Source organism: Hylobates moloch, unplaced genomic scaffold (assembly GCF_009828535.3).
Source record: "Hylobates moloch isolate HMO894 unplaced genomic scaffold, HMol_V3 SCAFFOLD_15, whole genome shotgun sequence".
Lineage (NCBI taxonomy): Eukaryota > Metazoa > Chordata > Mammalia > Primates > Hylobatidae > Hylobates > Hylobates moloch.
The window spans coordinates 92,153,680-92,167,518 of record NW_026652290.1 but is presented as its reverse complement, the minus strand read 5'-3'; the positions used below and the strand labels follow the sequence as shown (position 1 = coordinate 92,167,518).

Genomic DNA, 13,839 nt, shown 5'->3' with positions numbered 1-13,839 from the left:
CACCCCAGCACCCTCACACCCGCATCTCCTCTTACCCCACACCTGGGCACCTTCATACCTGCATCTCCTCTTACCCCACGCCTGGGCACCCTCACACCTGCACATATTCTTACCCCACACCTAGGCACACTTATACCTGCACGTCTTCTTATCCCACATACCTGGGCACCCTCACACCTGCACATCCTCTTACTCCACACCTGGCCCCCTCCCACACTCTTAAACACCTGGGTGTCCTCACTACCACACACCTGGAAACCCACACATCTGGGCACTCGCACACCCGGGCACCCACATACCGGCATGCCCTAGTACCTACAAGCTTACACAACCACCCCTCAGCCCTCTCTTGCCCATCTACCTGGGGTGCCCTACACCCTCTTCCCCACACGCCTACATACCTACATACCTGGGCACCCACATAGCTACTGCCAACACATCTTTTGAATCACACTCCAGCACACTCACGCCTGGCACCCTGGCACCTTCGTGCCCCCATCACCCACACACCTATGTGCTGGGCACACCCACATGCCCTACACATGCAACACCTGCGCACCGGGGTGCCTTCATGCCCAAACATCCTCTCACCCACCCAACGGGGCACCTGCAAACCTACATCTGGATGCCCTCACATCTGGGCAACCATATGCCCAGCACACCCAGCTCTACACCTTCACTCCTGCCCAGACTTAAGCCCCGCCCCCAGGTCGCTGGACAGCCCAGACCATGCCCAGCTCTCAGACGCCCTCCCAGGGACCCAGGCACCCCGTCAGCCCCACCCTCAGCCCTGCCCCAACCTGTCGGAACTTGGCTCGAGCTTCCTTCTCCTTCATGCGGCCATGAGACACGAGGTAGTCAAACACTTCTCCTGCAGGACAGAGGCCGAGCGGGGTCAGGGTCAGGTGCAGGGGCAGGGGGAGGTGGCACAGGGGCAGGGCGGAGAGGGTGGGTGGCTCACCAGCACTTGCATACTCCATCACCAGGTACAGCGTCTTCTCAGTCTCAATCACCTCAAAGAGCTTCACTACAATGGTGGGGAACAGCGTAGGGCGTTAGGGAGAAAGGGCCCCTCCTAACCTGTACTCAGTAATTATGCAAATGTGCCAACCATAACACCCCCCCGCCAACTCAAGAACACTCAATGGCTCCCTACTGACAGCAAGATTTTCCAAACTCCTCAGCCCTGCTCTACCACCCTTTCCACTTTCTTTTTTTTTTTTTTGGAGACGGAGTTTTGCTTTTGTTGCCCAGGCTGGAGTGCAATGTCACGATCTCTGCTCACCACAACCTCTGCCTCCCAGGTTCAAGCGATTCTCCCGCCTCAGCCTCCTGAGTAGCTGGGATTACAGGCATGCGCCACCACACCTGGCTAACTGTGTATTTTTAGCAGACACGGGGTTTCTCCATGTTGGTCAGGCTGGTCTTGAACTCCCAACCTCAGGTGATCCACTCGCCTCGGCCTCCCAAAGTGCTGGGATTACAGACATGAGCCACCATGCCCAGCCACTCTTTCCACTTTCTCTCTCACAAGAATGTCAGCTCCATGAGGCCAGAGATTTGTGTCTTGTTTTGTTCCCTGTAGTGTCCCCAGGGTCTGGCACATAGCGGCCACTCAATCAATAGTTACTGAGTAAATGAATGAATGAATGAACAAATGCTGCAGCCACATCCAGGCAGAGCTAAATTCCGCTTCTCTCACTAAAGACCCCTCTCTCCCGCCTCTGCCCAATGATAATGACAGTAAGGATGCGGATGCTGATGCTGGTGGAAATAATTGGACCAAGTCCCACAGCTCAGCCCAAACTAAGCATTTTGGATGCATGATCTTTGTCAGCCCTCACAATGACCTGGTAATACGCCCTCTTATCACCCCTACTCCAGAAGAGAAAATAGAGGCTCAAAGAGGTTAAGTGACTTGCCCAAGGTCACGCAGCAGTGATGCAACTATGAGAAACCAGGTCTCTAACTCTTTTTTTTTTTTTTGAGACGAAGTCTCGCTTTATTGCCCAGGCTGGGGTGCAGTGGTGCGATCTCGGCTCACTGCAACCTCTGGCTCCCGGGCTCAAGCAATTCTCCTGCCTCAGCCTCCTGAGTAGCTGGGATTACAGGCGCCTGCCACCATGCCCTGCTAATTTTTGTATTTTCAGTAGAGACAGGGTTTCACCATGTTGGTCAGACTGGTGTCGAACTCCTGACCTCAAGGGATCCACCCGTCTCAGCCTCCCAAAGTGCTGGGATTACAGGAGTGAGCCACCGCGCCTGGCAGGTCTCCAACTATTCTAACCACTGCCACCACCCCCAACTCCTTTGCAAGTGTTCCAGTTGGTGGCCTACCCCTGCTCCCGTTCCCTCCTCACCGATGTTGGGGTGGTTTAGGCCCTTCATGATGCGGACTTCTCGGAACAGCTGGGCGTGGCCAGAAAGGAAGACAGAGGAGAGTGAGGGTGGGTGGCTTGGGGGATCCTTTCCCCAGCCGATCCCCCACAGGAGGGGTCAGGTGGGTCACCCGGCTGTCCCGGAAGCCTGGCTCCTGCTCTCCCCCATCTCCCCAGCCTCACCTTCTGCAGGCTGCTGGGATTCAGCTGGGTTTTGTCGATGATCTTGATGGCAACCTAGAGGGGGAGGAAAGGAGGAGGGATGGTCAAGGTGCCACAAGCCCCACTGGGCATGGTGGCTCAGGCCTATAATCCCAGCATTTTGGGAGGACCAAGGCGGGAGGATCACTTGAGGCCAGGAGTTCGAGACCAGCCTGGTCAACACGAAACCCTGTCTGTACTAAAAATCCAAAAATTATCCGGGTGTGGTAGCGGGCACCTGTAATCTCCGATACTCAGGAGGCTGAGGTGGGAGAATCGCTTGAGCCTGGGAGGCAGAGGTTGCAGTGAGCCAAGATGGCGCCACCGCACTCCAGCTGGCCCAGCTCAGATCACCCCGGGATATCCTTCCTTTGCCCCCTCTCCCAGAAGAGCCCTCACTCTGGGCCATACCCAGCGGATGGGGAACTCGGGGCTTCAGGGCCTCCGCACAAACTGTCCTCACTGTCTCCACTGCCACCGTCACTTCTGCAGAGAAATACCCTTATTCCACAGCAGGGCCTGGCTGACACTGCTCCAGAGCTGCCTGAGTGGATGTGGGCATGGCCGAGACCTTGAGGGGATCCCTTTGTGAGGGCAGCGCAGATCACTCGCCCATCACATCTTTGTTTTGAACAAATGAACTGTGGAATAAATAACAACTGGCTAACATGCACGAAGCCCTCACTACCAGGCCTATGTGCTTTACAAATGAGAACTCTTAATCCGCACAACAACCTGTGAGGTAAGTGCTAGGATTATCCCTCCCATTCTCCGCACCCGCCCTACCCCACCCCGCCCGCTTTTTTTTTTTTTTCTGGAGGCAGAGTCTCGCTCTGTCACCCAGGCTGGAGTACAGTGGTGTGATCATAGCTCACTGCAACCTTGACCTCCTGGGCTCAAGCGATCCTCCCACCTCAGCCTCCCAAGTAGCTGGGACCACAGGCACACACCACCAACACTTGGCTAACAGGATTATCATCATTTTACCAACAGGGAAACTGAGGCACAGAGCTGTTTAGTCACTTGGCCAAAGTTACATGGCTAGTAAATTGTAGTAAGTTGTGGGCCAGATTTCAACTTACACAGCCTGATGGAATCTACCTCTTAAACACAAGTTTTAAAACAGCTTTGAGATACATCATGGGGAGGAAATCAGAATGTCACTGAACTCTCCATACTTCTTTTGCAGTGAACCTTTTTTTTTTTTTTTTTGAGACAGAGTTTCCCTCTTGTTGCTCAGGCTGGAGTGCAATGGCGCAATCTTGGCTCACCGCAACCTCCACCTCTCAGGTTCAAGGGATTCTCCTGCCTCAGCCTCCCGAGTATCTGGGATTACAGGCATGCGTCACCACGCCTGGCTAATTTTGTATTTTTAGTAGAGACGGGGTTTCTCCATGTTGGCCAAGCTGGTCTTGAACTCCCAACCTCAGGTGATCCGCCCGCCTGAGCCTCCCAAGGTGCTGGGATTACAGGCGTGAGCCACCGCACCCAGTCTGCAGTGAAACTTTTATTTTATTTTTAAAACAGAGATGGGGCCAGGTCCCTCTCAGAAACCCCTGGAACCAGATCCACATATAGGGAACCATGTGTTCTTCATGGAAGAGAGAGCCCCTTAGCTTTCCTCATATTCTCACGAATGGGTTTTTAAAAATTTTATCAAACACTTTTTATGCCAGTATTGAGACGATCATATGGTTTCTCTTCTTTAAACTGAGAATGTGGTGAAGTACATGAATAAATTGTCAAAGGGAAAAGAACCTTGCATTCCTGAGATAAAGCCAGTTTCGTCATCACACAGCTTTCTTTAACTGATTTGCCAGGTTCTGTTTGTTAATATTTTGTATAAGATTTTTGTACCTATGTTCACCAGATTGGCCTGTAATTTTGTTTCTTGTCTGGTTTTGCTCTTAAGGACAAACTAGCACATAAAAACCAGTCAGGCAGTGGCAGTTCTTTCTTTAGTCTCTGGAAGAACTGGCAGAAAATGTGAACATCTGGTAGAATTTGCCTGTAAGACCATTGGGGCCTGGTGTCTTTTGTGTGTATGGTGTAGACGTGTAAGGGCAGGGGAGAGTCCATCCAAGGCAGGATAATTCATTCCAATCATTTCTCTAAAGTTGAAGGAGGGGTGGGGAAATCATGAAATCACCCACCATTCCTTTTCCTCTAAGTGAGTTAGAGACCTCATATCTAGGCTGCAAAGCCTGTGTGGGCCCTTTTCGCAATAATGTTGCCATACTCAGCATAGATGCCTGCCCTGGAAGAGGAGGTGGGGAGAGTGAGGCTGTAACTGAGAATACAACATAAATAAACCTGCTGTGTTCTCCAGATCATAGGAAGATTTCAAGGAACTTTGGTTCACCCTTAAAACAGAGAGGCAGCTCAGGTTTATTTAACTTTATTTTTTATTTTTAATTTATTTACTTTTTATTGATTGATTGATTGATTTATTGAGATGGTCTTGCCCTGTCACCCAGGCTGGAGTGCAGTGGCACAATCTCGGCTCACTGCAGCCTCTGCCTCCTGGGTTCCAGTGATTCTCCTGCCTCAGCCTCCCAGGTAGCTGGGATTACAGGCATGCACACCACGCCTGGCTAATTTTTGTATTTTTTTTTTTTTTTTTAGTAAAGATGGGGTTTTGCCATATTGGCCAGGTTGGTCTCGAACTCCTGACCCCAGGTGATCCACCTGCCTCGGCCTCCCACAGTGCTGGGTTTGTAGGCATGAGCCACTGCACATGGCCAATTTTTTTTTTGTTTTTTTTTTTGAGACAAAGTCTCGCTCTTCTTGCCCAGGTGGAGTACAGTGGCGCGATCTTGGCTCATTGCAACCTCCGCCTCCTGGGCTCAAGCAATTCTCCTGCCTCAGCCTCCCAAGTAGCTGAGATTACAGGTGCTGCTATCACACCAAGCTAATCTTTATATTTTTAGTAGAGACGGGGTTTTACCATATTGGCCAGGCTGGTCTTGAACTCCTGACCTCAGGTGATCCACTTGCCTCGGCCTCCCAAACTGCTGGGACTATAGGAGTGAGCCACCACGCCTGGCCTTTTTATATTTTTTTTGAGACAAGAGTCTTGCTCTGTCATCCAGGCAGGAGTGCAGTGGCATCATCTTGGCTCACTGAAACCTCCGCCTCCTGGGTTCAAGCGATTCTCCTGCCTCTGGGATTATAGGCATGCGCCACCACGCCCAGCTAATTTTTGTATTTTTAGTAGAGACAGGGTTTCATCATGTTGGTCAGGCTGGTCTCGAACTCCTGACCTCAAGCAATCCACCTGCCTCAGCTTTCCAAAGTACTGGGATTACAGGCGTGAGCCACCGTGCCCAGCCCTCTTTTATTTTATTTTTATTTTTTGAGATAGGGTCTCACTCTTGTTACCCAGGCTGGAGTGCAGTGGTGAGGTCACACCTCACCGCAGCCTCAAACTCCTGAGCTCAAGTGATTCTCCCGCCTCAGCCTCCCAAGTAGCTGGGACCACATGCACACACCACCGCACCCAGCTAATTTTTTAAAAATTTTATTTATTTTTTAGCAGAGACAAAGTCTTGCTATGTTGCCCAGGCTGGTCTCAAACTCCTGAGCTCAAGCAATCCTCCTACCTTGGCCTCTCAAAGTGCTGGGATTACACGTGTGAGCCAATGCATCCGGCCACAGCTCAGGTTTATCTACAAAAGCCGCATGCATCCTTAGCAATGCACACATTGGACTGCCTGTGATCTGAGATTTCCCGGCAATCTCAGGGATACCTGAAATTAGTTCTCTTTTCCCACGGGGGTGGTTCTGGGAACACTGGAGATATTGTGACCTGTCCCATAGAGAGTCGGGAACTTACCTGAGGCCGTAAAGCAAGCCCAGGGCTGATCCCAACCTCTATCGACACACACTGCAGACCTGGTCCCACAGGGACCTGCCCCGAGCCCCACCCTGTGCCCATACTCACCTCCCGACCAGTGAGGATGTGCCGAGCCAGCTTGACTTTGGCAAAGTTGCCCTTCCCAATGGTCCTCAGCAGGCGGTAGTTGCCCACGTGGGGCTGCTCCTCAGGACAAGAGGCGATGGAGTTCCGGCAACGGGCACCCAGTGAGCGGCTGGACCAGGATGGGCCTTTGTCCGAGGAGCGGCCACTGCCCAAGGTGCCATGCTGGGCGGGGGAGATGGAGCATGAGCTATCCAACCCCACCTTCTGTGGCACCCGTGGGCTAGTGCAGTTAACTTGAGGCCTGGCTACCGGCCCGTTTGTGGCCCTTTTCAAACTCAGGCCACAGAGAGCCAAGCATCCTTCATCTTTCTCTACAAAAAGATGCCTCCAGGAACAAAATCCCCCATGTCCCCCAAATCTGCAACATCCAGGGCCCCAGGCATCAGACCCCTTCTTCAACCCTCATTGCAGTCTGACTACCGCCAACCTCCTTGTCTTTTTTTTTTCCTTGGGATGGAGTCTTGCTCTGTCACCCAGGCTGGAGTGCAGTGGCACGATCTCAGCTCACTGCAACCTCTGCCTCCCAGGTTCAAGCCATTTTCCTGCCTCAGCCTCCCGAGTAGCTGGGATTACAGGCGTGCACCATCATGCCTGGCTAATTTCTGTATCTTTAGTAGAGACAGGGTTTCACCATGTTGACTAAGCTGGTCTCAAACTCCTGACTCAGGTGACCCACCTGCCTCGGCCATACGGATTACAGATGTGAGCCACCGCATCCAGCCCCAACCTCCTTTTCTAATTACACACATACCTCAGAGATATCACAAGTTTGGTTCCAGACCACCATAATAAAGCAAATACTGCAAAAAAGCAATGCACATGAATCTTTTGGATTCCCAGGGCATATAAAAATTATGCGCCAGGTGGCCGGGTGCGGTGGCTCAGGCCTGTAATCCCAGCACTTTGGGAGGCCAAGATGGGTGGATCACAAGGTCAGGAGTTCGATACCAGCCTGGCCAATATGGTGAAACCCCATCGCTACGAAAAAAATACAAAAATTAGCCAGGCATTGGCACACGCCTGTAATCCCAGCTACTCAGGAGGCTGAGGCAGGAGAATCGCTTGAACCAAGAAGGCAGAGGTTGCAGTGAGCTGAGATCGCGCCACTGCACTCCAGTCTGGGTGACAGAGTGGGACTCCATCTCAAAAAAAAAAAAAAAAAGAGAGAAAGAAAAATTGTGTTTACACCATACTGTAGTCTACTGAGTGTGCAATAATAGCATTACAGCTATAAAAACAACGTACATACTTTAACTTTATAAAACTTTCTTGTTAAAAGATGCTAACAATCATCTGAACCTTCAGTGAATCACAATAAAACAAAATCATTGATGAGGCGGGAGGATCGCTGGAAGCCAGGGAGTTTGAGACCAGCCTGGGCAATGAAATGAGATACCCGTCTCTAGAAAAACTTAAAAAAAAAAAAATTAGCCAGGCATGGTGGCACATGCCTATAGTCCCAGCTACTCAGGGGGCTGAGATGGGAAGATCCTTTGGGCCCCAGGAGGTTGAGGCTGCAGTGAGCTATGATCATGCCACTGCACTCCAGCCTGGGCAACAGAGCAAGACCCTGTCTCTAAAAAAAAAAAAAGGAAAAACATCAGTGATCACAGATCACCGTAACAGCTATTATAATAATGATGAAAAAGTTTGAAATATTGTATGAATTACCGAAATGTGACAGAGACACAAATTATGCACAGGCTGTTGGAAAAATGGAGCCTACAGGCTTGGTCAACACAGGGTCGTCAGAAACCTTCAATTTGTAGAAAACAGTATCTGTGAAGTTCAATAAGGCAAAGTGTGAAAAAGCAGGATATGCCTGTCCTGGAGCCTGGATCAACTCTACGATATTTTGCTCTAAATGAGGCTGCCCTCAACCCCAATCAACGCTGACCTCAATCTGGACTCAAGGCTCCTCCTCCACCACCACTGGTCCTGACATGCTATTTTACCCATCAACTGTCCCCTCTCCAGCCCCCAAATTCTACTTCAAACCCAAATGTCAACATTTGATTCCCAGTGGAATGCCCCTAACATTTGATTCCAATCACTGTTGCCCCAGATTGGACTCCAAACATTGTAACCAAGTCTTATTTTTTTTCTTTCTGAGACAGAGTTTCACTCTTGTTGCCCAGGCTGGAGTGCAGTGGCCCGATCTGACTCACTGCAACCTCCACCTCCTGGGTTCAAGCGATTCTCCTGCCTCAGCCTTCCGGAGTAGCTGGGATTACAGGCATGCGCCACCACTCCTGGCTAATTTTGTATTTTTAGTAGAGACCAGGTTTCATCATGTTGGCCAGGTTGGTCTTGAACTCCTGACCTCAGGTGATCCACCAACCTGGCCTCCCAAAGTGCTGGGATTACAGGCCTGAGCTACCACCCACTGCGGTGCAACCAAGTCTTTCACTGGCCCTGAGACCTGGTTGAATCTCTGTTATCCTCCTTTCACGGGAAACATTGTTGCTTCTGCCACCCCCTGAAACACCCAGGGCTTGAGAAGCCCCTGACTTGCTGTCTCCCACACCATGGCTTCTCTCCTCCTGATGTTCTGTTCCTACTGTCCTGTCCCTCCCTGGCCTCTCTCCCCTGCAGGTCACCTGCCTGCTCCAAGCTGCCCTGGCCTGATTGCAAGCCCCAGGGACTGTGTCTCCCTTTCAGGGCTGGGGCTCAGGGTGCCTGAGGCCCCCCCGCCAAGGCAGTTCTGCCTGTGCCCTTCTGGCTGGGAGTGGGAAGCGGAGGACAACGGGAGGGGAGGAAGAAAGGCCAGGAGGCTGATGGGCTGGGGGCCCAAGTCTCTGAGAAAGGCACTGCCGGGCCACTTGATAGCAACAACTAACATTTAATTAATGCTGGTCATTGATGCAATATGAGGCCATTACCACACTATCATCTCCACTTTACAGGTGGGGAAACTGAGGCCCGGATCCACGATCTGAACCCAGTTTCCACCAGTATTTTTTGTTGTTGTTTTTTTGTTTTGGCAGTTTCACTCTTGTTGCCCAGGCTGGAGTGCAATGGCACGATCTCAACTCACTGCAACCTCCACCTCCCGGGTTCAAGCAATTCTCCTGCCTCAGCCTCCCGAGTGGCTGGGACTACAGACACCCGCCACCATGACCGGCTAATTTTTTTATTTTTAGTAAAGATGGGGTTTCACTATGTTGGTCAGGCTGGTCTTGAACTCCTGACCTCAGTTGATCCGCCCACCTCGGCCTCCCAAAGTGCTGGGATTACACGCATGAGCCACCATGCCCGATAGTTTCCACCAGTCTTGATGCTCTTCTCTGTCACAATACCACACTGTCTCTCACACCTGAACGTTTTTTTGTTTTTTTTTTTTGAGACAGGGTCTTGCTCTGTTGCCCAGGCTGAAGTGCAGTGGTGTAGTCAAGGCTCACTGGAGCCTCAGCTGCCTGGGTTCAAGCAAATCCTCCCACCTCAGGCTCCCGAGTAGCTGGGACCACAGGAGCGCACCACCACACACAGCTAATTTTTAAGTTTTTTTGTAGAGATGCAGTCTTGCTATGTTGTCCAGGCTAGTCTTCAGCTCCCAGGCTCAAGCCATCCTCCTGCCTGGGTCTCCCAAAGTTCTGGGATTATAGGTGTGAGCTACCATGCTGGGTCATGAACCTTTTCTACAAAGCAGCTCATGCTATGGACCAAGTCTTGTGTAAACAGGTAACTCGCCTACACTTAATTCCTGCAGTAGCCCAGGGAGCGACTCCATGTTCCAGCAGAGAAACTGAGCCTTGGAGAGGGAAGGCGCCATGTGAAGGCCACACAGTCCATTCACAGGGGCAGAAAGACAACCTCCCCACGGCTGGGCAGTTCCAACCACCACGGCCAGGGCTCTAACCATGCGTCCGCCACTGCCTGCCATGCCCTCACCCTGGCCTCCAATGTGGGTCCAATTATGATCTGCAGTCTCCAGACGGGGACCCCCAGGCTCAGGCAGGGGGAGTCCCTCCCCCAAGGTCACAGGGCAGATGGAGCAGAGTGCTGGGATGCGAACCCCGGCCTGCTGATTCCTCCTGAGTGCTGAGCCAGGCTTCCCCACTGCCCCAGGCTTCTTCCCAGGAGAGACCAGGGAGGCAGGTGGAGATCCTGGAGATAAGACCTCCGATCCCCACCGAGATAAGGACCTGGAGAAGAACCCCTGTCAGGTGGCGCCAGGGCAGCCAGCTGGAGGTGGGATGGCACCACGCTGAAGGCAGCATGGCTGAGGGACCCCTGCGAGGGGCAGCTGGGGCAGTGGGTGACAAAGCCCCTGGGGGCCGGGGGTGGGAGCTAAAATTGGCCTGCACCACCAGCTGGCCTGGCTCCCTCCTGCCCGGCTGGCGCCCCAACACCCGGGCCTGTTGCTAGGGAACCTGGGGAGGCTGGCCCCCTGGTGGGGGGCCCTGGAACTTGGGGTGGGGGAGCATGACCCTACGTGGCTATAGCCATGGTAACCAGGTAACAGGAGAGGGGGCTGCAACCTCCCATTCCAGAGGCAGGCAGGTGACTCCCCACCAGGACTGACAAGCAGGTCTTAGTGACAAGAGTTGGAGGAGAGAAAAGGGGATTAGCCATCCTCAAATCCGCACCATGCACGCATCTTAACAACCCAGGGAACAGCAAGTCGTCATTAGGCGTTCCACTTAACAGACAAGGAAACCAAGGCTCAGAGAGGTGAGGTTACTTGCCCGAGGTCACACAGCTAGGGAGGGACAGAAACAGGATGTGAACCCAAGTTTATCTGAACAATTAAAGTAGTACTAATAACCACAACAGCCACGACACATGCCAGGCCCCTGTGCACCTTAGTCACATCACGTCACTGGCTCCTGCAAACATCCCTAACAGTGGGGGGCCATCATCAATCCGATTTAGAGATAAGGAAACTGAGGCTGCAAGCTGGGAGTGAATCTGCAGGCTCACTCAACAACTAATAACAGCCCTGAGCTGAGAATCCACGGGCTGTCTGACTCATACCCACAGCCACAATAGCAGCTGGCATTTGTGGAGTGCTTCCTAGGTGCCAGGCTTCGCCTGAATCGAGTAAGCCTTGGAGGCACTCAAGCAGTCACCCCTATTTTCCAGGGCAGGAAACTGAGGCTCAGAAAGGGAGAACTGGTTGTCTGAGGACACAAGGCAAACCAGCTGGCCATGCCAGCATTGGAACCCAGGACTGTGGAGTCCCTGGCACCTCACTGTAGATTGTAGTGACCAAGGAACAGAGGTGGTGGGCATTTCATTAGACTCCAAATTGGAGTTCTGGCCCATAGTGGTGATGTGGGGTGGTCTCTGTGAGGGAGGGATCTCCAAGATGAGGAAGGGACAGATAGATATCTCTCTGATGGTGTGTGTGGGTGGGGGGGGGGGGTCTGTCGGAGGTGAGGGAAACAGGGGGAAGGGGAACAGGGACCTGGCAGAAGGGTTTGGAGAAAGGCACAAAGATCCCAGCTGGGGAGAAGTCTAGGATTGGGTGGTCCGCAGGTCTTTGGAAGTGATCAGTGATCAGACACAGGAGATGGGGAAGGGGCCTCTCTGGGAAGCAGTGTAGGGGCAGGGGGCGCCTAGGAGTGGTGGAAAGTGACAAAGCCAGGGGGGCAGTGGAAGTCAGAGGCCAGGAATCCCTGGGTCTTGGGGAAGCTCCTAGGAATCAGAGAAGAGGGTTTCTAGGAGCACTCCTTGAAACTAGAGGAGGGTCTGGGGGGCCTGGAAGTATGGGGTAGGGACTTCTTGGGCAAGGAGCAGCCCAGATGAATAAAGCTTGGGCCCTGGGGAAGGTCAAGGGGTCTAGAAATTTGGGGAGAAGGCTTCCAGCAGATTGACCCAAGGGAAAAGAGCTTGAAGCCAGGGCAAGATGAGAGGCTTGAGGTCCAGGAGTTTTCTGGAAGAAGGATCTGGGGCCAGGCCCTATAGCTGAGGAAGGCCTCTGAAGCTGAGGAGGGGGCTTCCTTGGAAGGCCAGACCCCCCGCAAGGAAGGGGGAGGCCCTGGGGCAGGAGAAAGGACGGTTGTTTGTGGGGAAGGGGCCTGAGTTTGGCCTAGCAGGAGGTCCAGAGTTTGGGGGTTGAGGAAGGGGCTTGCCTGAAGCTGAGAAGTTGATAGAGGGCGGATGAGGCCTGGAGTCAGACTGGTCCAGGGCCTAGAAATACCAGCCTGGGTGAGGTGGGGGCCTGGAAGTTGGAGGCCAAGGTTTCCTGGGAGAGGAAGAGACCGGAAAGGGTCCAGGTGGCATCTGGGGGCCCCGGGGTGCTGGGATCTAGGGACAGGGCTGCTTGGAAGATGGGGACCAGGCCTGGGACGGGAGAGACCTTGAAGAAGCCAGAAAAGGGCCGGGGCCCAGGAGAGGTGGAAACCAGCTTCCTGCCAGGGGCTGCCCACAGGCGCCCCGGGTGCGTCCTGGAGGGGCAGAGAGCTGGGAATGAGAGGAGGGGGGCTCCTGGGGAGCCGGCACCCAGCCCCAGGCAGGCAAGGCCGGAGCCAGAGGCAGGACTGGGCCAGGCCCTGCTGAGAGTGCCAGGGCCGGGCCTTGGGGGGTCACGGGCCCTGCAAATCTGGGAGGGGGCGAGGTGTCGGACGCAGACGGCCTGGAGGGGAGAGGGCTTAGCACACGCGAGAGAAGGGAGGCTCCTGGAAGCAGGGGAGGGGGCTTCCTGGAGGGAACAGACCCGAGCGGAAGCGGTCTGCACGGGGACAAGAGAGGGGTCCCGAGAGAGGGGCGCCCCCAGGGGTCGGGCTGGGCTGGAAAAGGTGGGGAGGGCGGAGAGGCCTGGAAGTCCGGGAGGGGTCGAGAGGTGACGAGCCGGGTCGGGCCCAGGAAACGAGGGTAGGGGCTCGCGGGGCGAGGGGCACAACGGGGAGAAGGGTTTGGCGGCTGGACCCAGCCAGGGCTCCCCAAGGGGCCGGGCCCCACTCACCGTGTCCGAGTTCCGATCGTTGCCCGGGGCCAGCACCGTCCGCGAAGACATCTTCTCCGGGTCCCGGGGGCAGGGGCGGCCGGGTGGGGGGGGCGGGGGTCCCAGGGTCCCCTCTCTTCCCCTCCCCCCCCGCCGGCCTGGGGACGCGAGCTTAAAAGCTGGGCGCCGAGAACGCCCGGGTCCGCGCCGCGGAAGAGGGGGCAGGGCGGGGGAGGGGAGGGGACGCCGAGGGTCCTAGTGGCCCCGTGCAGCGGGGACCCCGGGCGCCATGAGGGCGGCGGGCAGGCGGGCGGGCGGGGGCCGCGGAGGGGGCGCGGAGCCGGCCCAGGCGGCGGCGGAGGGAGGCGGTGGAGGGGCTGGGGAGGGAG

General features: G+C 54.3%; 1 protein-coding gene across 2 annotated transcripts in view; it reads right to left on the bottom strand.

Annotated features, from left to right (window-relative positions):
* The window catches only part of MARK4 (microtubule affinity regulating kinase 4), a 51,044-nt gene extending 37,205 nt beyond the window's left edge, over positions 1-13,839 (bottom strand). For both annotated transcript variants that reach the window (XM_032177505.2, XM_032177504.2), the window contains exons 1-6: positions 13,472-13,839; positions 6,523-6,723; positions 2,562-2,615; positions 2,361-2,409; positions 962-1,027; positions 801-871 (exon numbers count right to left, since the gene is read on the bottom strand). In XM_032177505.2, the coding sequence (XP_032033396.1) occupies positions 801-871; positions 962-1,027; positions 2,361-2,409; positions 2,562-2,615; positions 6,523-6,723; positions 13,472-13,522 (492 nt within the window). In that variant the 5' untranslated portion in view covers positions 13,523-13,839. The remainder of the gene's footprint in view (positions 1-800; positions 872-961; positions 1,028-2,360; positions 2,410-2,561; positions 2,616-6,522; positions 6,724-13,471) is intronic.